This window comes from Zalophus californianus, chromosome 1 (genome assembly GCF_009762305.2).
Source record: "Zalophus californianus isolate mZalCal1 chromosome 1, mZalCal1.pri.v2, whole genome shotgun sequence".
NCBI lineage: Eukaryota > Metazoa > Chordata > Mammalia > Carnivora > Otariidae > Zalophus > Zalophus californianus.
This window is the reverse complement of record NC_045595.1, coordinates 12,723,300-12,748,609: the sequence shown is the minus strand read 5'-3', so window position 1 is coordinate 12,748,609 and position 25,310 is coordinate 12,723,300. Positions and strand designations below refer to the sequence as shown.

The following is a 25,310-nucleotide window of genomic DNA, read 5'->3' as shown; positions in this document are numbered from 1 at the left end:
TAGTTTTAAGAGAAAACAGAGGACTTCGGCCAAGGAAACAAATCGTACTATTTCGGGGGTTGGCAAACTTTCTCTGTAAAGGGCTAGATAATAAGTATTTTAGGCTTTGCGGGCCAGCCCGTCTGTCAGGACGATTGAACTCTGCCTTTGTCCTGATAAAGCAGCCACGGGCACTACGTAAATGAATGAGCATGTCTATGTGCCAATAAAACTTTATCTGCAAACACAGGCATAGGGCCAGATTTTAGTTTGCTGACCCCTGGACTATATATCCTGAAATCCAGCAAGCACTCTTGAATTCTGGAAACAGAGTAACAGCCTGTCTACTAACCTCGAAAAAGTATTCAAGGGTCAGGTTAAACAGAGACATACCAAGGGCAGCGAACCTGGGACAGAGCAGGCTCCTGGCAGAAATACATGTAAATCTAAATGGAGGAAAATGCCAAAGCCAACGCCAAGGCCATGTGCCCTGCGGCCTGCCAAAGCTACCAGTAGGGAAGGAACCATCAGCTCAGGCACTTTGTCTGGCCGCATCCCAGCACCGTCTATTATTCAATATTTAGGGGGCGGACACTCAGTTTTCATGTAAAACATGGGGGTGATGGGTGTTTTTGTGGTGTAGCGGGTGATGCACCACGTAAGCTGACAGGAGCCGCCAGGGAGCACTACCTCCTTGCAGATGGCCGTCCTCCCACTGCACTTGGGCTGCTGGTAGGTTTTGGGGAGCGCTCGGTAGCTGGATCCAATGCGCTTGCAAGACGCGTAGTCAATTTCCCGGCTTATTCCATCCCCGGATCTGTCGCTCATGGGCGGGGCAAATGACAGCTCTTTCACCCCCAGGAAGGACTTGAACTGTGCAAAGAGTTCTGGAAATTTCCTTCAGAAATAAAGACAAACAGTAAGTTGGCTTCCCTGGGGCTTTCTGGGAGGGACCTAGTGCTTTTGGGATGGCCTCCTGTAAACGCCTGCTGACGGTGGTCAGAGAGGAGGGCCGAGAGGTGGAACCAAGCATCAGAGGTGTGTAATGTCCTCAAATGTGTGAGTACATCTGCCTCCCGCCCTTCTGTCACCTGCCAGGTCCCAACACTAACAGGAGAGCCTTGAAACATGCTGGAAGAGACAATTCGGACTGGCAGAAGCTGGGGCGAGTGATGTTCTTTAACTGGAAAAGGCCGGGCATCAGGCTGGGGGTCGGTAAACTACTGCCAGGCTGCCCATGCCTGTCCCTGCAAATAAAGTTTTATTGGTACACCACTGTGTCCATTTGCTTGGCGGAGCCTGTTGCTGCTCCGGCGCCAGAGTTCAGCAGTCCCGCCCCTCGGCCCCGACAGGTCAAGTCTGCCAACCCTCGCTCCAGAGCCGTCCTACCTGGGGGGGGGATCCCCTCCCAGACACACTCTCACAAGTCATAACGTAATGGCCATGCAATAGGAAGGCTTTAATACAACTGGCCCCCAGTGTCAGCTGGATTTTTGGTTAAACGAGTACCAAATCCTACCGAGGGGCGCCTGGCCAGCTCACTCGGTGGAGCATGTGGCTCTTGATTTTGGGGTTGTGAGTTCGAGCCCCACGTTGGGTGTAGCGATTACTGAAAACAATCTTAAAAAAAAAAAAAAAAATCCGACCGCAAGGAAGCAGGTACTTGGGACGGGTGGCATGGCGATCCTGCCCCCCGCAGCCCCCTTCCTTCGTGGACCACACGCTCCCCTCCTGAGATGGCCGTCCACTGTGCCCCACCATAGGGACCCCATGCCAATTCCACTCACAATGAAAACCCATGAGCACACGGAAATGCAGGGAGGGAAGACATCAACAAAACCCACGCAGAGGACATCTGACGTTGCAGCCGTGACAAATGCCGACCGTGAATGCTCCGAAGGGGGAGTGGTCACTCTGACACAGCCCACTCCTGCCCCGACTCTGGCAGATCTCGGGGCCCCTGTACCTGGCTGCCCCTGGGCGTGCAAACCCAGACCAAGGCTCACACCTCGAGAGAGGCCTTGTCGGGGCGACTGCTAGCCCAGCCAGGCGTCACAGCAAGGCGAGCGAGCAGAGGCCCGCTGTAGTTCTTCGCTGCACATCCCCATGCCCTTCCCCGGCACTGCTCTCAGCGCGTGGAGATGGGAACAGTGGACCCCAACCCAATACTGCCCACCCATTCAGCACCTCAAATTTCAAGCTCCTTCATTCTTCTCCCTTAATCCCCCCCGGGACCCCACCGGACAGCGGCAGGAAGTAGGTTTGGCCATTATGCAAACAACATGCTGCTGGTAGGAAGCGGATCCCAATTCGGACTGGGGGCTGGTGACGCACCCAACTGGGCGTGCCCGCCCCCGCACAGGCCTCCGCGGGCCCCTCGCCTACCACAGCATGTCATCTTTCCAGCAACAGCGCCCAATCCACAGCCGGGACCCAGACCCAGAGCACTGGATTCTGAGCTCACAGACACACTGCCGTGGGAGTGAGCATGCAATTCGAGTCCATATAAAAAGCCAGCCTCGGTTCAGCCGAGGGTGTATAACAGCGCCATCCTGCTCTGGGCCATTTTTCAGAGTGTTAAGAGATCTCCACAAGCCTGGGAAAGTGAACCCAAGTGAAAAGGTCACCCTGGCGTGTGTATCCTCTCAGGATCTCAGGAAGCACTGCCTGATGACCCTAACTTGACCTCTGAGTATCCCAACCTATGGAGCATGACCTTAGTTATTAGCACTGACTATAGAAACCGGAGACAAACGTCCTTCATTACAGACCCTGCAGAGAAAACCACAATTCGTGCAAGTAAGGGAATAGTATGCAGTCACTACCAATGATCATGTAGACTCACATTGCACACTGAAAGACATCCAAGAAATACCAAATTAAAAAAAAAAAAAAAAAAAAAAGGATGCTGCAGCCCAGCCTGATAGCACGTGTCCCGAGGGCAGAGGATGAGCGAAGGGCCAGCTTCTGGGCCGGGCCACCCTAGACCCACCCATCACCATGGCAACTCTCTTGTGAAGAGCTGTCTCTGAGAAAAGTGAGAGGTATGCACTCTGGGCCTCAGCCTCCTCATCTTTAAAATAGACTGAAACAGGGGCGTCTGCGTGGCGCAGTTAGGCATCTGACTCTTAGTTTTAGCTCGGGTTGTGATCTCGGGGTTGTGGGATCAAGCCCCTTGTTTGCCTCCATGCTCAGCGGGGAGCCTGCGTGAGTCTCTCTCCCTCTCCCTCTGCCCCTCCCGCTTGGAGTCGCTCTCTAAAATAAATAAATCTTAAAAAAAAAAAAAAATTGAAACACATCAAATGTGTCCATGAGCCCGTATGATGCTTTATAAAAAGAAAGAAAGAAAAAAAGAACTGGTCCCTAATTGGTCCTGGTATGACAGGAATGTGACTCATCATCCAGCCATTGTAATAAAGGGAGAAATCAAGCATCTACCCTGGGCCGCCAAAAGGTGAAAAATGCTGTTGAGGGTCTCTCTTTTGCAACCCCCAGTGAACCCATAAATGAATGAGCCACAGAAAGAATGTGGACGCCACTGCCTCCTGATGGACAGAGGGGTGTGGCGGATAGGGCTGTGGGTGTCGGGGCGCCGCCACAGAAACAGCAGGGGATAAAGTGGGAGGGGGAGACTCACAGATGTGTTCCAAAACAAAACCCAGGCGGGGAGGCAAGAGTGAGCTGTGTGCTGGACGGTACCTGCACCACCCTTAGCGTAGGGAGGCCCTCGCTCCGCAGTGATACTTTTGAGGGGGGAAAGCACAATGGGATGGCCCAGGGAGGGGCTCCTGCGGGCTAGCGAAGGTCCACATGTGACTTGGGTGGTGGCCACAAGGAGCTTTGCCTAAAAATGATTCATCAAGTCATCCATCATGTGGTTTCCTGGATCTGTGCTGTATTTTGTATTTAAAAAGAAAACTTAAAAAAGTTTTTAAAATTAATAATAAAGGGCTCAGGGAGCGCCTGTCCCTGGGGAATGACTTTAGGGCTAAATAAGCCGCTATGCAGTCATTATAGAATGTGCACTTGCCACACCCCAGACGCTATTTTAAAGGTCTTAAGTGTACAGCCCACCTGGAGCGCTCTGAAACTGTGCGTGGTATCTCTAGAAATCCCCTTTTCATAACCGGAAAACTAAGACTCAGACTGTCTAAGAAACTTGCCTGACGTGACAGAGCTGATGAGCAGGAGGCGATGCTGGGGCTGGCCCACCCCGCTCCTAAAGCGCACTGTGCGTGCGCATTCACCTGCTAGAAAACCCCTGCCCTCCCGGCGGCCGCCGCAGCCCCCAGGGTCTGCCCATCTGCCCACCCTCTGCAGCAGCCTGTGCCGGAAGCAGGCCGCTGACCCCACCGACAGGGCTTCTCTCTGGCCGGCAGGGGTGCCGAGTGGCCATTTCCTTCTTCCTGTCAATTTCTGATTGGCAGAATTTTTAAAAGCATGCATCAAGTGAATCCCTAGAGGATTATACTGGGTGAAGAAAACCCAATCCACAAAGCTTAGGTACTACGTAATTGCATCTATATAACACTTCTGCTATGTAAGTTTTAGAGCTGGAGCTCCGATTAGGGGTTGGCCAGGGGTGTGGGGCCAAGATCAGGGTGGGGGAGGAGGACGGACACGGGTGTGGGTACCACAGGTCAACACGAGCATCCCTGTGGTTCTGAAGCCGCTCAGTGTCTTGACTGTTGCGGTGGACACAGGACGCTTCGCAGGTGATGGAGCTGTGCACACGCACGCATGAAGCAGGAAAACCTGACAAGACAGGTGGATCGTGCGAGTGTCAGCATCCTGGTTGTCACCGTGCGAGAACAGGGCCCAGGACCTGTCTGTGTTCTTTCTCACTCTACTGCGGCTCAATCTAGAATGACCTCCACCACCATGGCAGTTTACAAACAAAAATCAAAGAAAGCATTGACTGTTTCCCGAAAGCGACAAGCAACAGAAAGGTGGACAGACGTTAGGGATGCACAACCTCGCGGACACCCCGGGAAGTATCACTCACCCGAGAAACGGGCTGACGAGCTGGAGGAGCTCAGAGCCGGACACGAGCTCCTGGTTGAAGAGCGCGATGCAGCGGAGGAAGTTCTCGTAGACCTCCTGGCTCTTCAGTACCCTGCGAACCTGCAGGGAGAGGGAATGAGGGGGGGCCCTGGAGGGCCAGGGCCCCAGCCGCCACCTCCCCACTCCCACCCCACCCTTCCCTCGGCTCAGACATCACTAGGTGAGCAGGGAGTCACTGATGCACGTGCTCTCAAGCAACCGGTTGTGGTCAGCAGGGCAAGGGGCTCCAGACAACTAATTCACAGCTCGGAGGGTATGTGCGCGGAGCCAGCTTGCTGGCTCCTGTCACTGAGCCTGGGCAGGAGCCCCGTGACCACCCTGGCTTTAGAAAAGCCACACAGCTTCGGGGAGGCCGACATGTGTCTCCAAACCTGCGCAGGTCCCGAGCTCTGCTACTTTCTGCCTGCACTGCCACCCACGATGCAAAGCTGGGTGCCGGCCCCTTCTCCCCGGCCTACCCCCTGGCCGCTGCCCAGCCTACCGGCTCCCTTCGCAGGGGCTCTCCCGTCCTACACACCTGAGCTGGGTGAGGCCAGCCTCGATGGCTCACCTTGTCAAAGAAGGAAAACTCCTGCAGGGTGCCGTACTTCCCCACGGCAGCGATGGACAGGTCTTTGGTACCTCGGAGTTTCATTTTCTTCTGTGGAGAGAAATCCCGTGCTATGAAGGCTCTGGGCATCTTTGTCAGAGTTAGGGCGTTGCCGGCGCTGAGCTCCCTGACAGCAACTGCCACGAGGGGCTGGATGGGGTCTGCCCAGGACCCCTGTGGAGAAAATCTCAGGACCACCCATCTCAGCCTCTGTGGCCTAGTGAAGGCTGCTCCACCCATGATCTGGGTTCTAAATTTCAGCAGTTTAGGGCTTCTGGTAACAGGTGGTAGCATCACAAAATTGGAATAGCAAGGGAGATGTATCCTGGGATGTAGTATCAGAAACCTCTCCCCCTGCCTGTTTTGTCCCGTGGGCTGTAATGGCGGTGGCAAGGGGATAGAAAGAAGACAAGATGATCCTAGAGAAGCCTGGGTTTTAAATCTCTGTTAAGAATTTTGTCTCTAAGCTGGGCTTAGCCCATGAATTGGCTGCATGCTTGAGGCACTGAAGACCCTACAAAACCATCTCCCAATGCGGGGGACATGTCCGGAGGACACAGAAGCCAGCTCAAAGGGGCCACATCGGCCAAATCTGAGACAGTTTAGATGCCAAGATGAACAATAAAACTCACAGATCACAACCCAGAGTCCCTGCTCATGTAGGTACCCAATAAATGGGGACGAAGGAAAAGCTCTTCCTTACAGTAAAGAACCAACTAGTAAATGAACAAAAAATGATGGAATAAGAGTCATCATCATGGGTGATGAGTGCAACAGGAGCTGAATCTCCGCCCCTCTCACCCCTCAACGGGGCTTCTTGCGCAGTGACCGACCTGCACAACTGCACATGGTGGCCTGCCCATGAAAGAGCATGGCGAAAAGGAGCGGACCTAGCAGTACATCCCGTTTCTACAGGAAGAAGTAATGCTCCTCATAACAATCCTGTGAGCCACGGGTAATGAGTGAACAGCCACCTTAGAGGTGAGCCGAACTCCTAAGGTCCCACAGCTGGTGAATTCCAGTGAGACCAGGGTCCAGACTCAGCCCATGCCCTGGGCACATTGCTTCCTAGGTCGTCTACAGAGAGGGCCTGGTTGCTGGGGGTCCATATAGGTGGACATCTATGTGCACAGCTGATGGTTACCTTGGCTGGTGCAGACACCGGACGGAGAGAAGCGAGGGGCCGAGAGCGCTTTTTGCTGTGTTCCAGATTCTTCTCATGTTCACTCTTCTGGACACTGTTCATTTCACACGGCCCATTTCCTGTGAACTACAAACACAAACACAAGAGGTGATTAGTGCTGGAGAGATATAGCTGGGCTCCTCGGTACTGGCTCTTGGTGTCTGGGTGTGTGGAACCGCTTTGGGCTCAGCCCATGGCCCCAGTGAATGCTGCCTGCCACAGGCCAGGAGCCCCATCTGCAACTCTAGCTCTTCAGATGTTCGTTGTTTTATTAGAGGAGAGACCCGGGTACCCAGATTATCACAGTTGAACATGGCTGTGATGGATGACGGTCCTGATAGGTGAAGGAGGGCACAGTGGGGAGACACGAGAGTTGGGCTTTGGTGTGCAGGGCTTACCCAACAGACCACTGACAACAGGGGTCTGCCTGCAAGTTTGCACACCCCACAGAAAGAGAAAGCATTTCAGGCAGGGGACTGGCATGCACGAAGCCCTGGCAGCAAGAAACAGCCGATGGCCACCAGCTTACGGGGGGGGGGGGCGGTCTTCCAGCCAAGTCTGTATTCTTTTCTATGAATGGAAAAACCGGTCTTGAGGAGTGTGATCACTCAATGGCGGGCTCGTCACTGGTCCTCCCAGGCTCTATGCTTAATAGATAGGAACGCTCATCACCAGTGGGGTATCTATAGGGTGTTGCCAATATTTATGAGGAACAGTTCTGGAAAAACAGTGCAGGACTGCATTTATGTGAATGTGCCAGAAAGCTGAGCAGACATGGGGAAGGCAGACAGACCTCAGGTTCTCTGCAAGATGTGTGCTGGGACAGGGAGGTACCTGGCAGTCACCCCACCACCAGACCTGGGACGTGGAGACACCACCTGAAGGGAGTACTGCTGGCCCAACGTGTGGGCTGGGTGAGTAAGTTGTGGTGTATCCAAACAAACCAGCCAGGAACTACCAGATACCAGTGTGCTAGCTCTGTGTGTGGAGACAGGCAGACCTGATACATTCTTACAGGAACAAGAAAAAAACCCTAGGGGCAGAATAAACAGGATACCATTCAGTTTTTCTTTAGGATAAACATTTGTTTGCCCCTGTGTAGGAAATTTCTGGAAAGATACATAGTATAAGATACTTGTGAGTACCTAACTCTGAAGAGAGCAACCAGGAAACTGCGACAAGGAAGGAGAAGTTTACTTTTCAAGTCTGATGTTCTAACTAGTGCTTGATTTTCTCATTAACACACATGGTTTTTATGACAATAATTGTAACAATATTAAAGACCTATCATTTAACCACAGGCAAAACCTGACCCTCAGGGGATTACGCTTCTCTGGAGAAATCTTCTGAAGATTCAAAGCTACTCTAAGAACCTGAAGTGGAAACACCTTCGACTGCTATTTCTTGTTATAGATGCCAGAACAGGTGCAAGCACCAACTCCTGAAGGAGGGGGCCAGGTGACACCGTGAGCGCTGAGTGGGACAAGGGCCCTCCCAGGGAGACTCACTGCTCGCCCAGCCACGCCTCCCCCAGCTGGAAGGCAAGCCCAGTCTTACCCAGTTATCCTTAACACTTCAGACAGTTCTTACCTTTTATAGTTACATGTCCCCATTTGTAACCGTGTCAGCTAGATGGACCCTCAAAGACCCTTTGGGCATATTCACCATGCTCAGTCTGTTTTTGTAAATAAAGTTTTATTGGCACATAGCCATGCCCACTGGTTGCCATACCATCCAAAGCTGTTTTCCCCACCATAACCCTGCAGCCAGGTCTTTGTGACAGAGACCCACTGGCCTGCAAAGCCTAAGACATTATCAGGCCCTTTACCAAAAAAAAAAAAAAAAAAAAAAAAAAAAAAAAGTTTGTTGACTCTGACTTAGGCCAAGTGGTCACATTTAATAAGAACAATATCAGATTTCATCTTTAGTTTCTTTTTCCTGCTGTTTTAATAAAAATTCAAAATTTAACAAAGGACGGTGAGGATAAAGATCAAATTATACAACAGATTCTTTGTGGGTGTTTTTAATAATTTTTAAAGAATTGATTCAATCGTTTGAAATGTACAAGATGCTCTAATCAATGAACTCTGCTGAATCGGTAACAAATGCTATTTCAAAAAACTGTGCGGGCAGGTGCCTTTCTGAGGGAGATCCGTATTTTTCTGGGCCGGCTTTGTCGGGGTCCAGCTCCGTAAGTGCTGAGTGGTGCCCAGCAGGGGGAGCCGCGACCACAGCAATCAGAGGACGAGGCTCCACTGCCCCCTGCAGCCCGCCCAGCACTGAGTCCTGGACACCAAAAAGGCTGCTCTGGAGGCAGGCCTGCAGAACTCCCCGGCCTGCGCCGTGCACTGCCCCCCACAGCTGTAGAAGGGGCTCCGCTCGCAGTCCCTGCCTCACCCAGGCCAAGGACTTTGCTGAGGAAACTCCCAGCGGGCTTAGGGGGAGACATCCTCATGGCCGCTTCCTAGAGGAGGAACTGAGGCTTGCGGGTATGACCTGCCAGGGGTCCCTCCACGTGCACCCTTGCTCCAGCTCCTCCCCCCTCCCCCCCCCCCCACCGGCCACCTCCTGTCCAGGCAGAGCTGCTCTCTCCAGCCTCCTTGGGGTGTGGGCAAAGGGCACGTCCCTGGCCCTCTGATCTCTGCCAGAGCGGGGAAAGATGGCCTGGGACTCAGCCAGGCCTTTCTTCCCGGCGGGGGAGGGGGCTACCCCTGTCTCCCATGCTGCCCCCAGCAAGGGCAGGGTTCAGGAGAAGAGCTGCCGTCACAGGGGCTAGAGCCAAGATGTAAGAGGCGGATCCAAGAGGACGACAGTCAGCCAACCCACCAAGCGTTCCCTGTGAGGGGGTGAGTCAGGGCCGGCCGGCAGGCGGCAGCGCACAGCTCCGGCTCCCGGGGGACGTGGAGGCCCGAGTGTCCGCAGCTGCCACAAGGCTGCGCAGCGGGCAGGACGCGGTGAGACCCCTCTGCTCCTCGTCTACGGGGCCCCTGGAGCCAGGGAGGCGGCTCTCTGGCAAGCAGAGAAAGAAACGGGAGTGATGCTAGGACGGCACGGGACATCATCTGGGAGAAGCGGGCCAAGCGCAAGGAGGGACGCTGTGCTTGGCGGGGGAGGCGCTGAGAGTGGACGTGCGGGTGCGGACACGAGGAGGTGGGCTCAGCCGGGAGTGCAGCCGCCTTTGGTGCAGGTGGGCTCGCTGTCCCCCCAGCGACGGGGTCAGGAACTCCACAGGAGCACTTTGTTCAGCCCTCCCCAGGCGCCTCCCGCAGGCCCGGCAGCAGGCTGGTTGGTCCCGGGGAGGCAGGGGGAGGCCCTGTCGCCCGGGTGGACACTCAGGGAGGGCCGGGGGGGACAGAAGACGTTGGCACAGGGAGGGGGCGGGGACAATCCATCTGGATCCTCTGCCTGCTTTTCCTGAACAATCCCAGCTCTTCTTTCCAGAGCACTGCACCTGTGCTGGGTTGAGCGCAGAGCACTTAAGAGGATGCTGGCTCGCCAAGTCTGAGCAGGAAGGCCTTCATCCCCGTGTGAGAGAGAAGGCGACCAGGCCCGGGAGGTGAGTAAGGTTGTTGGCTCAAGCCCTCCTGGGCGCCTGCAGACATGGAGTGAGCGTCTCGACCTGGACTGTGTGTTCCCAGGGCTCTGCCTAGCCCTCTAGCTCCTGAGGATACCCAAAGTTCAAGGCAGGGTGAAGGACAGGCGACAGCTCTAGGACCTGATGTCAACCCCACAGGGAGGCACAGAGCTTCTCTGACTTTGACTCAGGAAGTGCTTCCTGGTGGCATCCCGACTTTGAGGTGGCCCTCATGGGCGCTGGAAGGCCATGTGACTCTTGGTGGTACCCAAACCCAGACACCCCACCAAGCCCCTCCCACTTCAAGAGTGCTGCCCCCCAGCCCTGCCCCCCACTGCATCTTCCTTTAGAAGCAGGACCCAGGAGAGGTGGTAGTGATGCACTTCAGTGGGGGGTGGGGGAGGGGGCCTCTCGTGTGCGCAGGCCCCAAGTCACCATCCGAAGCAGAGAAGAACAAAAAGAGGAAAAGGAACAGTCAACAAACTAGGAATAGAAGGGTGTTTCTTCAATCTGATTAAGGGGTATTTACTTATGGAAAGCCCCCAGCTCCCAGCACACTCAGGTGCAAGATAGAAAGCTTTTCCTGTAAGATCAGGAACAAGACAAGGATGCCTCCTCTCACCACTTCTACTCAACTCAGTACTAGAGGCTCTACCACAGCAATTGGGCCAAAAAAAAGAACTAAAAGGCATTCAGATTGGAAAAGAAGGAAAATCATCTCTATTAGCGGAGAATATATGAAGACTATTAAAGCTGATAAACAGATTCAGCAAAGTCGCAGGAAACACAATCAACACAAAAATCAGTGCTATTTGTATACACTCATGACCCACAATCCAAAAATGAAATTAAGAAAAAAAAGAATAAGATATTTGGGGATATATTTAAATAGGAGGTGCAAGACATGTACATCAAAACCCACAAAATGTTGCTGAAAGAAATTAAGGAAGATTTAAATAAATGCAAAGATGCCTCATGTTCACGGACCAGAAGACTTAACATTATCAAAATGGCAATATTCCCCAAAGCAATCTAAAGATTCAATGCAATCCCTATCAAAATCCCAATGGCTTTTTTCCCTTTTGCAGAAATGGAAGAGCTGATTTTCAAATTTATATGGAATTCCAAATGGCTCTGACTAGCCAAAATGATCTTCAAAAAGAACACAATTCAAATCACTTCTTCATTTCAAACTTATGACAAGGTTATAGTAATCAAGACAGTGTGGTTCCTGGCCTAAGAAGAGACGTGGGGGATCAATGCACTGGAACTGAACAGTCCAGAAATAAATCCATACAACTATGGCCAACTGGTTTTCAACAAGGGTGCCAGGACCATTCAATGGGAACAGAAAAGTCGCTTCAATAAACGGTGCTGGGAAAACTGGATCTCCACTAACAAAAGAATGAAGTTGGATCCCTACCTCACACCATATATAAAAAAAATTAACTCAAAATGCATCAATGATCTAACTATGAAAGCTAAAATTATAGAAACTTTTAGAGGAAAATACAAAGAGAAACCTTCCTGTCCTCGGATCTGGCATAGATTCTGAGACACTAAAAGCATGAGCAACAAAAGAAAAAACAGATAATTGGATTTGATCAGAACTAAAAACCTGTGTGCACTAAAGGACACTGACAAAGCGAAAAGACAACCTACAAAAAGGAGAAAAATTTTTAATAAGGGCCTAGTATCCAGAATATATATATATAAAAAACCCTTAACAGCTCAATAATAAAGAGACAAACTAAAAAATGGGCAAAGGACTTAGACATTTCTCCAAAGAAGATATACAAATGGCCAACAGGTGGGGCGCCTGGGTGGCTCAGTCGGCTCAGTGTCTGCCTTTGGCTCAGGTCATGATCCCAGGGTCCTGGGATTGAGTCCCACATCAGGCTCCCTGCTCGGTGGGAAGCCTGCTTCTCTCTCTCCCACTCCCCCTGCTTGTGTTCCTGCTCTCGCTGTCTCTTGTCTCTGTCAAATAAATAAAATCTTTAAAAAAAAAAAAAGGTACCAGGGGTGCCTGGGTGGCTCAGTTGGTTAAGCGTCTGCCTTCGTCTGCCTTGATCCTGGGATTGAGCCCCTTGCCGGGCTCCCTGCTCAGCGGGAAGCCTGCTTCTCCCTCTCCCACTCCCCCTGCTTGTGTTCCTTCTCTCGCTGTGTCTCTATCAAATAAATAAATAAAATCTTTAAAAAAAAAAAAAAAAGAAAAGAAAAAAACCAAATGGCCAATAGGCACACAAGATGCTCAATATCATTAGTCATCAGGGAAATGGAAAGCAAAACCACAATGAGATACAACTTCACAATGACTAGATCATAATTTAAAAAGAAAATGGAACACCAAGTGTTGGTGACAGTGTGAAGTACCCTGCTAGTGAGAAGAGAAGATGGTACAGCTGCTGTGAAAAACAGTCTGGTAGTCCCTCAAAAAGGGAAACACACAGTCACCATATGACTCAGCAATTCCACTCCCAGGTATAGACCCCAAAGAATTGAAAACAGGGACTCAAACAAATCCTTCTGCACACATGTTCACAGCAGCATCATTCATAATCACCAAAAAGAAACAACCCAAATGTCCACTAACGGATGGCTGGATAAGCAAAATGTGGTTCATCCACACAACAGGGTATGACTCAGCCACAAAAAAGAATGAAATACTGACGCACACTATGATGTGAATGAACCTCAAAAACATCATGCTGAGCGAAAGCCAGACACTAAAGGCCACATGGTGTAGGATCCCATGTATGTGAAATGTGTAGAACAGATCAACCTACAGAGACAGACGCAGATTCGTGGCTGCCAGGGGCTGGGGGAGGGGGAATGGGGAGTGACTGCCCATGGGGACGGGGTCTCCTCTGTGGTGATGAGAATGTTCTGGAACTAGACAGAAGAGCTGGTTGCAGAACACGGTGAATGTACCAAATACCACTGAACTGTATACTTTAATGGTGTATTTAATGTTATGTGAATCTTACTTCAATTTTTAAGGAAGTCTTACGTTCACAGAAAATACAATGAAAAGAACATATGGAAAGCGCAACCCAGCAGGCCTCAGGCAGTGACGGGGGGAACAAGGCTGATGGTGCAGGCTGCACCCCCAACCTCCCCATCCCAGGCCCCTCCTCACCCTTCTCCGCCCTCCACCCCCCAGCCCACAGTCACTGCCAAGCCTCAGACTGCCCCCACTGGCACCTTCCTACAGGGCACTGGTTACAAGCAGGTCTCCACAGCAGGATGCTCTCCACCTCCCAACCGGCCCTCACCCCCCGGGGCACTGTTCTACGAGAGAGGCCCTGCTCAGGATCTGCTCCAGCAGGATGTGGAGGTGAGCCTGCACGGGGGCCTAGGGCTGTCTGCATGCTGTGTGGCTTCTGGGAGAACCCGGCGTGTCCCCGGAGGACAGATCAGCCCAGCCTGGTCTTCGGGGCTGCACTGAGAAACAGGGTCCCAGCTGAGAGGAAGGTGGCCCTCGGGCCAGGGTGGGCACCCCGTACTCACCAGGGACCGCTTGGCTTCAGGCAGGAACTGTCCAAACTCGGACAGCAGGTCCTCCTGGCCCCGGAAGAGGTTGGCCACCTCGGTAAACACCTCCTCCTCAGACATGCCGCGGAATGGCCGGCCCTTTGTGCTCAGCTGCTCCTTCTGCCGATTTTCGGGAAAGGGAAAATGAGTCGTTAGCCAAGGAACGAGGCACCCCAGGCTGTGACATTCAGGCATCCCACTGTGGAGGAGACAGAGGGACGACTCACGAAACAGAGAACCGGCTGGCAGAGCCCATGCCTACCACCACCGGGGGAAAGGAACCCAGTCCACCACCCTGTTAACAACTCGGGGTACCCTGCATGCCTCGCTGTCCTCGCCCCACCCCACAACATAGCCTGAGCCCTGGCCAGGGATGGGGCTTACGTGGCAGTGTGGAGGGGATGTGGGCAGGAGCACAATCATGGAATGATCTGGCCTCAGTCCTTACGTGTCCTCAACCAGAGGCTGAGGAAGTACAAGGTCAGGGACGAACCCATGGACCGGGGCAGGGAGTGTGGGGCTGGCGCTGGGCCTTGGAAACAGGAAACAGGGTAAAAGGAAGGAAAGGGACTACCAGGGCAAGGGACCATTCCACCCAGAGTCAGAAAGACCCCGAGAGTTGAAGGAAGATGGCCTAATCCAGAGCTTAAAGCAACACGATGAGGACCGAAGGGGACCCGGGTCAGGAGGGCAGGAACTCAGGACGGCCATTAGAAGTAACTCCCTGTCAACTTTACACCCGGGAGTGTGACAGAGCAGGAGGCAGAGCTGGGGCTCTCTCGAAGCGCATGGCTCCAGATTCCCACTCCGCAGTGTGAAGGGCACGAGACGACCCCTCCCCTTCCTCAGGTCCCCTGAGGCTGGCTGACTGCCCTGACCCCCGGGACTTTGCATGGGCTGTTCCCAGCACTGAGAAAGTCCACCCTTTGTCTATACTCATTTGCCTGGTGGTTCTGACTGATTTCTCAGGATTCAAGCTAAATCTGCCCTTCCTGACACCCCCCTCCCCCAGCCCCCGGTCAGGGTTGGCAACTGTGAATCCAGACACACTTCTACATGCTTCCCTTTCTCCCCACCCCTTCCCTCTCCAAGTCTTGTCCACCTCCAGACTGAACTAAGCAGCAGCCATTCATCTTTGCTGCCCCGCCGCCTGGCACAGGGCCCACTTGTAATCCACTTGTAATCTGCATCAACAGAGCGTAGCTGTGTTGGCAAAACACTAGCGAAGCAGTCTTAAAAAAGAAGACCATCTTCTTAGGTTCTTTTTAAATCCCCATACTGTGTGTTTCCTAGTACTCCTTGGGATGTAGAGGTGCCTCAAGGAGCAAATTAAAATCCTAACAACTCCAACAGGTTATCTGGATGCCCGTGTTCACGGCAGCATTATTCACAAGGGCCAGAAACATGGGAGCAACCCTGGTGCCCATCGATGGATGAACGGATAAACCCAAGTGGTGCATCCATGCCATGTTCTCCAGCCTTAAGAAGGAGGGAAGTTCTGACCCAGGCTACAACATGGATGAACCCTGAGGACATCACAGTGAGCGAAAAGAAGCCAGACACAAAAGGACAAGTACTGTATAATCCCGCTCACAGGCGGTCCCTCGAGTTGTCAAACTGACAGAGACAGGAAGTGGGATGGCGGGCGCCAGGGGCTGGGGGAGTTACTGTTTCACGGGGACAGAATCTGGGTTTTGCATGATGAACAAGTTCTGGGGATGGATGGCGGGGAAGGCTGCACAACATGAATGTACTTAATGCTGTGGAACTGGACACTTAAAAAGGGTTAAAATGGTAGGTTTTAGGTAAAAAGAAAAAAAAGCACATCGGAATTGTACAGGATTTCCTGAATTCAGACCAGAAAACATGACTGCCTCAAGACGCACCCTGAAGAATGGGATGGCACCACCAGCGCCCGCCCAGTGTGACGTGGGGCCTCTTACCTGGTAAGTGTGCAGGATCTCCAGGAATGACCTGTAGATCTCTGGGTGGTCCAGAAAACGGGTCTTAATCTTGTTCACGTAGCTGATGGCGTTGTTGAACTCCACGGAATCTGACTCCAACGGCACCTGCGGCTTGTCCTCCTTATACAGCATCTGTGGCTTGAAGTTCTCCGCACAGTCGCTGTGGTTGTGCGAATTCTCCTGACAACAGCACGACAGTGAGTTACTGGCAGGCCTGACCCCGCGAACAGATGTGAGAAGCTCCAGACAGAGCCACGGTCTGTCAGACCAAGCAATACCCAGCACGGAGCCAAGGTTTTTCATGAGATGCAGGAGAACGTTCCTTGTGGGGGCCTGGAGGCAAGGAAGTGGTGGGTGGGCACGCACAGGCAGGTAACTCCTCCCTCACCACGCTGTGCGTCTGCACCGTCCTGGGTGTGTCTCATGAACCCACCTCCACCTGATCAAAGAGCATGGAGTTTGATGGATACCCAACACCTTGAAACATGAGGATACGGGAGAAATATATGAAAAGTGGATTGTTTAATCCCCTCTGGAGTGGAGTTTGGGGCTGTGTTTACAAAAGAAGCCTTCCACACCTCCTGCCAGCCCATTTCAGCAAGACTGTTTTGAGACATGAAAGCACCTGCTGTCAGCGGTGCTGGGAACGTGGGGACCCTGGAGGTAAGGGGGGCCCACCGCCCAGGTTGTCCGGGACCGCAGGACTCTTGGTGCTAAGCCGGGGTTATGTCACTTGAGAGAAGAGACAGGCCCTGACCGGTCATCATGTCTGCCCTCCATCTGTAGGCTTTTCTGTCCATACAAATAAAAATAGAAAACAGACACACACGTCCCTCTCCTGGGCACCCAGAATCCTGATTTGGGGTGGGACTGACCCACCCCCCCAAAGGAGGAGATGTTTATGTTTCTAAACCGAAATTTTATGCGTGGTTCTGACGATTCCCCACAAACCACGACTGGGATGTCAGGGGCGACCCCCCGGGCATCCCGCAGGTCCGACGCACACTGGGGCCGGCTCTCGAGCAGGTCTCGACCCCTCCAGCGCAGCTCCAGGCGTCTGTCAGAAGACACCTTCTCAGCAAGTCTTCCAGAACCACCCAGCGCCAAACCAAAATGGCCTCTGTCTCCCAGCACTCTGAGCCCCTTTCTTGCTCTGTTTTCCTCCGTGGCACGTGTCACCTTCCGACACACACATATTTTACTTATTTTATCGTCTGTCCACCCCTGACCAGATGGCAAACGCCCTGAGGGCAGGCAGTCCACACTGCTCACCACCACAGCCCAAGCGCCTGAACAGTGCCTGGAACAGAATGGGCTCCGCCCACTGTTGGGAATCCTCAGACGACCAGATGAAGGAACAAACACCTGGTGTTTCCACCCCCCTTGGCACAGGGCACCAACCGCGGACCTGAAGACTCCAGCGGGATGGGGGATGCTGGGCACAAAGCTGCAGAGCCGTCACGGGGAAGGACGCACCTGCTGGGCACGCTCGCTCTCATCGGGGTGGGGGTGTGCTACTCCGCTTGGGCGGCCGTAACTCCGCACACTGAGCAGCTTACACAACAGAAATGTGTTTCCTCACAGTCCTGGAGGCTGAAGCCCAAGACCAAGGTTCAGCAGAGGTGGTATCTCCGGAGGCGTCTTGGCTCGTGGGTGGCCCATCTTCTTGCTGTGTCCTCACATGATCGTCCCTGTGTGGGGGTCGCTCCGCATGTCCAAATGTCCTCTTCTTATAAGGACACCAGTCAGACTGGATCAGGGGACACCCCAAGGGCCTCAGTTTACCATAATTACCTCTGTAAAGGTCTCCAAAAACAGTCACATTCTGAGTACTAAGGGTTAGAACTTCAACATATGAACTGGGGTGGGGACACAATTCAGCCCAGACTGGGGGTGAGGGGCAACTCTAGAAAAGTCCGAGCTGAGACAAGCAGACACAGAGAAGACCCACAGCAGCCACAATTCTAAATACCACCTCTCCCTGGCAGTGGGATGCATCCTAAGGCCCTCTGGGGGCTCTCTTGCTGATTACCACATTCCTTCCAGGTGTGCTGGCCTGGCAGTGGAAGGACCTAGAAGGAGCCAGGGAGAGGCGGGGGAGGGAGCAGCCTGGGAGCGGAGATTTGCTTCAGAGGAGGCTGTGAGCTCGTCGGAGCTCCCCACCGCTCCTCGGGGGCATTTTCAAGCTCCGTGTACCCCTTCCCATGCCCTGGACGGAGGCGCGGGGAGAAGATGGAGAACCCTCCTCAAGACCAGGGCTTGGCAAAGAGGGCTAGACAGTAACGGTGCAGCTGCTGAAGCCAACAGCCTGGCAGTTCCTAAGTTAAACATAGTTACCACGTGACCCAGCAATTCCACTTCTAGGTATCGACCCAAGAATCACAAACAGACGTGCAAATGACCCAAATGTCTACCAAGCGGTAACGGATTAACACACGTGGCACATCCCTACGATGGAATATTCCTGAACTACAGAAAGGAATGTAGCTCTGACACAGGCTACGGTGAGGATGAACCTTGACACTGTAGTGCTGGGCGGAGGAAGCCAGACATAAGAAGTTACATATGATTCCACTGAAACGAAACGTCCAGAACAGGCAAATCTGCAGAGACAAAGTGGATTAGTGGTTGCCAGGGGCCGGTGGGAGAGGAGAACTGTGCGATATGGTTTCTTTCTGGGGGTGATAAAATGTTCTGGCATGGGGGGAGGTATCGTAAGATACTGTAAATATGCGTCAACCTGCCGAATTGTATACTTTAGTTACAAAAAGTGAATTTATGTTAATGTGAATACTGACACAATTTAAAAACATTTTTTAATGTAATCTCTGGAAAATGTAAAAACCACTCTCCATACAAATACAAGCTGGCTTTGGATCCTGGGCCAACCCCTGCTCTAAACCTTCCAGAACAATCCAGTTTTTTCTTTTCTGTGACTGCTCTGGGTGGCCTAATCCAGGCACAATCAGGTATACTCCTAGACACCGATGAGCAGCCCTGCATAGCCCCACCTGGGTATCTATGAGACACCTCATCAAACAGCACATTCCACACGCAGAGCAGCACCCCTGCCGCCCCCACTGCTCCCAGGCCCCCCTCAACCTAGCAGGTGCTGCCACCTTCACCCAGAGGCTGAGGCATCCTGGAATCTCCTTGGACTTCCCACTCTGACTCCCCGCCCCCGGTCCACATCACAGCCCATTCTGCCTGGATCACCGGGGCCTCCCCCCCCCCCCGAGTCCACTTCTGGCACCACAGCCAGAGCCACCTTCCTGGAACTCTCCGGACGGGTTTGCCATGCTCCTGACTCTCTCCCCCCACCCACTTACCTCCCCACCTCTCAGGCTCCCTGGCTGTTTCTCAAGCACAACCACTCATTTTGCCACCTCAGGCTTTTAGACCCGGCCCAGGAAACCCCCGCCCCAAGACACAGGCAGGGTTCCCGCTCTCTCTCGCGGCCTCTGCCCACGAGAGGCCTCTGCCTCATGCCCCGCCTGGGCTTCACTCACAGTGCTGAAGTCCCTCACGTATTTCTCATCTGTCCACCCGTATCTCGCGAGTGCCCCGAGAGCAGACTCTGAATAAACCCCAGCGCCTGGCACAGAGGAGGTAGTCGACACCTGCTCCGTGGGTGACTAAGACACAAATATGAGAGGCGACCCACTAGGGACTCACTGAACTTCCAGATGACCCTCCCCCAGAGAGAGAACACGGCAGCCCTGCCTCTGAATGTAAACGTGCCACTTATTGGACAAGCTAAAGGTTTAACCTTCACCTGTGTTCAAGCCGGCTGTTCGTCTAGCCGGCCCTAAAGGGCCTGGCTCCCAGGAGGCAGGGGTAGCTCTGAACGGAACCTGGGAGCTGAGATTCATCACCTTCCCAACAACACAAGGTGTCTTGCTCCTCCAACACGTGCCTGGCATGGCCCTGGGACAGGGACACAGTCGTGAACCAGACAGACAAGGGTCCTGCCTGATCTGGACTCAGTCTGCCAGGCAAGGCAGACCAAGACACATTGGATTTCTAATTTCAAACCCTGGCTCTGCAGTTTTACAATATATAAAACGGGGTGGCGTGAGTATGACCCAGGGATGGGAGTAGAGAGCTCTCTGGGGAGTGATGCTAAAACTGAGGCCCGATGACCAGCTCCAACATGCTGCTGACTCAGGAGGCTGTAGCCCCAGCAAGGGGACATTCTTCCCAGCATGCTTTCAGGGCCTGTTTGCCCGTCTTCCTCTTAGACCTGTGTTCTCAGTGAGGCCGATTCTGTCACCCAGGGGGCACTTAGCAACACGTGGAGATACTTGTGGGTTGTCACATGGTGGAGAGTGGAGGCCGGGGATGCTGCTCAGCCCCGTAGAGGGCACAGGAGAGCCTGCTCCAGAAAAGAACAATCTGGTCCGAAGGGCAATTGGGCCAAGGCTGAGAAACCTGCACCAAGGGCTCCCCACAGCCTGGGACTCCCCTGTTTTCTCTTCCTCAGCACCTCAGAGCTACTCCCTCCCTGCCTGGAGTTGACAGGACTCACGAGATGAGAAACGACAAAAAAAATGAAGGTGCTCCTTCAAAACACGAAAGCTAGAAAAACCAGTAAAACAAAAAATCACCAAGCTGTGGCACGTAGGGAGCCCTGAGAAGTTCTCGGGCTACCGGGCCGTCCCGCCTGTGCCTGCCAGGAGCTCTGAAAAGCAGGGCAGGAAACCCGGCAGGTCAATCGATGCGGACAGAAACAGAGTGGGCAGCAGAAGAAGGGGGCCCTAGATGTCGTGGCTTCAGGGCTTTAGCAAGACCATAAAGCCAGGTTAAATAGTAGCTGTGAAGTCAGGGGGAGACAGGGCTGGTCCGGTCTTGCTATGTCCACAGCACACCTCTCCGTGGAGTGAGCACAACAGCAGGGGCCTTGTGGCTACTGACCAGAAGGGCCACCTCCTAATGGAACCACAGTGCAGTTCGCATCGAGATCCAGCCCTACAAGCCAAGTTACTCCAACAGTCGGGTATTGAGAAAGGCAATTTTCATAACTGAGGTCTTTGACCACAGCTCTTTCTTAGGGAGTGATGGTCACGACACACCCATGTTCAGACTCGTCCAAGCGCTCCCCTGCGCACCGCTGCAAATGAGCCTGCTCTTCTTCCCAGCCTCGATGGTTCTGCAGATGAATCCCGCTAAGGCTTGTGATCGTCTGGAGCAATGAGCCCTACATCTGGATTGAGCTCCATTTGTAACTGTGAAAGGGAAGAAGCTCTTTGGAGTTCGGCGGCCATGCGCATCTGAGTTCCTTTTCAAAACGGAGACGCTCTCCTTGGCTTTAATGAGGCAACATGCTGGTGGCGGAGCTTGCCTTGCATAGGAAGAAGGCAGAATTTACATGGGGGTCCCTCTCAGAGAGGGAGGTCACTGTCACACTGCCTCTGGCTGTTCTTCCAAATCTGACTCCTGCATTGATACGAAACTGCAATCTCTGTCATCAGAGGCGGAACCGAAAGAATGCTTTCCAGGGTAGGTTTTTATATTCCCCCACTAAAACCCAAAGCCCTGGGGCAGAGACAGAAGAGCCTTAAAAGAGCTGGTTCACGGAGATCAGGGGTTCTTGATGGGGGAGCGATGTGGCTCCCAGGAGTCATCTGGCAACGTCTGGGGACGCTTTCAGCTGTCGCCTGTCCCCACGGGGTGAGGGCCTTGTGGGCGGAGTCAGGGATGCTGCTAAACATCTCCAGATGCACTGGAGGGTCCCCCGCAGCATGGTATTACAGCAATGGGGCCAAGGTGGAGGAAAGGCAATGGCTACTTTATAAGAGTAAAGCTCACATAGACTTTCATTTTCTCAGGGGGTCTGATGGGCTCGGGCAAGAAGGGACCACAAAGACAGAGGCAGCAAGCCACCACCCGAGACAGAAGGAACCAAAGCCACAAGCCTAAGCTGAGCCAACGACCCTGGTGGCAATGAAATGCGGCCCAGCAACAACAAAATGGCTATTCCCACACACATCTCAACTGCTTTATTTTGTGGCTGGCACCTGGGATGATCAGAGAGACCCCATGCCTGAGTACAAGTGTGCCTGCCCTGCGTGCTCACGGGGAGAGCCTCAGGGTAATAAGAGCCTGGTGCTGGTGGGTGGTTATTTTGACAGGACATAGAACTGTTAAGAGAATGCCCCTGACACAAACAACCACATCCACTCTTGATCTGAATCCTCCAAATGGATCGATGTGGGATAAAGAGGCTGGCTGGGTAGGAATTCTGATCTATTTTGACTTGTGCTAGAAGGGAGCAGTGTCTAGAAAAAGACTGGATCTTCGCTGGCTTTCCAGCAACAAGATGCACAAAACAAGCTGCCTGACCTGGGTACCTGAGTACCAGGGCACGCCGTGTTAGGGCCAGATCACCTGGAACACCAGAGCGGCATACCTGGCTGGACAGAGGCGACTGTATGTTTAACTTGCCGTTCTTGGGAATGTCTATTCTGTACCCGAGGGGAAGGAAAGCGTTGAATCCAACAATGAGGTCAGGGTGTTCGTGGAAGAGCTGTGACACGCGTCGGATGACTCCAGGCGTATCAATGCTGGAAGAAAAAAGATTGAGAGTGGGCAGAAGTGTCCTGGGGAGCACAAGGAAAGTGAAATCTACTCTCAACTCGCTTGACAGTGCCACCTAATGAGCTTCTCGAAGGACAACGAAGCACCCTGCAATGTGATCAGTGTGATTCAGCCAATGTGTCACGTGTCATCTACTTCCATGGCAGCAAGGCTCGGGCTCCCTGTGCCCTGCTAGCGAGAACCACAGGATATTTGCATGGCACAGCTCCCCTAAACACTCCAAGCACACATGCACTCGGTTCTGAAAATGTCAGGAGAGCCAGTGAAAGTCCGGGACTCCAAGCAGTGGCAGGAAGCCACAGCCATCTAAGCAATGTGACGAACCATGACACGGGTGTTGATCCCAGCCAAGTGATGGCAACGCATGAATACCAAAGGCCCTGCACGTACGAGTTGCACAATGCCAGGGGTCTCCCTCACGGCTGGTGGGGGGGGCCCCCCTCAAGGCTTTACCTTGTCTCTCCTGGAAGGAAACCAGGCCAGCCCTGCCACATTTCCTCAGAAGGAGTAAGCAGCCTGATGGAGACGTGACCACTGAGAATCTAAGAGTCAGAGTGCCCACGTTCTAGTCCTGACTGCCCCTAAGGTTGGTCTAGGCAGACCCCTGGCCCACTCTAAGCCTAAGTGAGCCTCCTGTTGGAGGATGGCATCATCTCCAGGTCCTCCATCTAGCTCTAACCCTCCTGTGTGCCTACAAAATCAGCCAATGTGTTTTAAACCCCTTCTATATGCCAGGCCCCTTACAAAGCATTTTATGCACATTTACTGACCAACAGGCCTGGGACTAGGGTGCCACCATCGGGTGAGGCACTCACCTTGGTGACAAGATTGAAGGGGGAGAGGGTGCCAAAACATTCATTAATCAAGACAAATAACATTTTAACGTAGTACTTAAAAAATTTAATTTTAAAAAATCTTTGGTGAACAAAATTCATTTAAAAATCATTTTGAGTAAAGACAAGACCGGACTCTCGCACTTGCAGACTTCCCTCTCTTGCTCTCTCCTCACCCCATCCCTGCTCTCCTTCCAGGAATCCCCACAACAGCTCCACAGGGGGGTACTCTCCACTCCCGTTTTTTAGAAGGAACTGAGGCTCTGAGAGGTTCCACGACCTGCGCAAGGTCACCCGACTGGGGCGGAGAGGCAGCCGGGCTGGGGGGTTCCCACCCCGCTCAGCCAGATCGCGGCCCAGGACGGACCCCCCGGGGTAGGGAGGGGTCCCGCGGGTACCTCTGGCTTTTGAACTCCTTCATGATCTCCAGGAAGCCGTTGTAGGTGGCAGGGTCGCTGCCGAAGCGGATCTTCACCTGGTCCAGGTAGGTGAGGGCGTCCTCCACCTGCAGGGAGGTGGACGGTCCCGGTGGGCGGGGGTCGGCGAAGGAGGGGACGGAGGACAAGGGTCCCTGGCGGGGAGAGGGACGGGCCGAGCCTCCGAGGAGCCGAGGTAAGGGGTCAGGGGACTGGGGTCCGGGGCCGAGCGGAGTGGAGGCCGAGGCGGGGCCGGGTGGGGCCCGGGCGAGGGGCTTCGGCCCGCGGGAGCCGGACGACAGGGTTCCCGAAAGAGGGTGAGGGCAGCACTCACGTGCACCGGCAGCTTCTCGTGACCCGCGGAGCCCGAGCGACCCCAGCGGGCGCCGCTCAGCCCCCGGCCCGCGGGGCCCCCGCCGCCGCCGCTGCTGCCGCCGCCAGCATGCGCCATGTTGGAAGTCAGAGCCGCGGTCCGCCCCGCCCCCGCCCGAGGGCCGGCCGCGCATGCGCAGGCTCCGCCCCTGAGGGGGCGGTACTTGATGATGTCATGAGGGGCGTGGCTCCTTGAAGGACTTGCTCCGGGCTGTTATTCCCGAAATCGAAAAGCTAAACCCAATGCCTTATATAGTGCGAATGAGAAAACCGAGACCTGGCGTTTGCTTTTGTCCGGCTCCACTAGCGAATTCATAATGGTCTTCACATTTTTTAAAGTTGGAAAATTTTCCAAAAAAGAAGACTATTTTGTGACACGTGAAATTTCTGAAATTCAAATTTCAGTGTCTGTAAAATAAAATTTTACTGGAACACAGGCACACCCACTCGTGTACCTATCATCTGTGGTTACTTTTGTGCCACGACAGCAAGGTGAGTAGCTGTGACAGATCCGAAGATGTGCAGACCCTGATATATTTACTAAAAAATAGTTGTGGACCCCTGCTTTATCGGGTTGATGAGACAATGGGCCAAGGGCGCACAGCACCACAGGGGGCCTTTCGAAGTGCATTTTTGCTAACTGGCTGTTGACTTAGTTCCCCTTCTCTCTTCACTTCCCTAACCCTGATCGCATCATTTGCCCAGTGGACCAGTTCAGGAGCCTCTTAAGAAGAAAAATTATTAAATTTCTCTAACCCAGCCCATTGACAAGTCCTTGACACAGGCAGAGTGACCTTTCCCTAGGGACTCAACTGCCTTAATGTTAATACTTTGTTAGGGGCAAAAAGCAATCTTAGCCCGACCCCCAGGATCCTGTAAGTCTACTTTAGCATATAAAAATTCCTTTGGAAACTTCCTTTATCTCTACCCCCCAAGATACATGTTGGCAGTCATCCCCCAAGCATATGAGCCACCGATATACATCTGAAGGGTCTCATGACTCAGGTTTTATTAGATGTAATAAATGACTTTCCCAGCAATAGCTAGACCCCTCAAGGTCCTGGAAACCTTGCTCCCAAAATTCCTTAGAGACTTACACTATGCCTAATCCCCTCCCAAACTGGAAATATATAATCGGCCACTCCTCATGACCTGGGGGCTGCTCTTTCTGCTTATGGGTCCCACCCCGTGCTTTAATAAAACCA

At 53.2% G+C, this 25,310-nt stretch overlaps 1 protein-coding gene across 1 annotated transcript in view; it reads right to left on the bottom strand.

The window, feature by feature from the left end:
* The window catches only part of SIN3B (SIN3 transcription regulator family member B), a 35,802-nt gene extending 11,606 nt beyond the window's left edge, over positions 1-24,196 (bottom strand). The window contains 9 exon segments of the mRNA XM_027584324.2: positions 670-877; positions 4,985-5,103; positions 5,594-5,683; positions 6,777-6,902; positions 13,900-14,043; positions 15,867-16,067; positions 22,297-22,450; positions 23,716-23,822; positions 24,068-24,196. Of these exon segments, the coding sequence (XP_027440125.2) occupies positions 670-877; positions 4,985-5,103; positions 5,594-5,683; positions 6,777-6,902; positions 13,900-14,043; positions 15,867-16,067; positions 22,297-22,450; positions 23,716-23,822; positions 24,068-24,184 (1,266 nt within the window). The 5' untranslated portion in view covers positions 24,185-24,196.
* Positions 24,197-25,310: the final 1,114 nt, after the last annotated feature.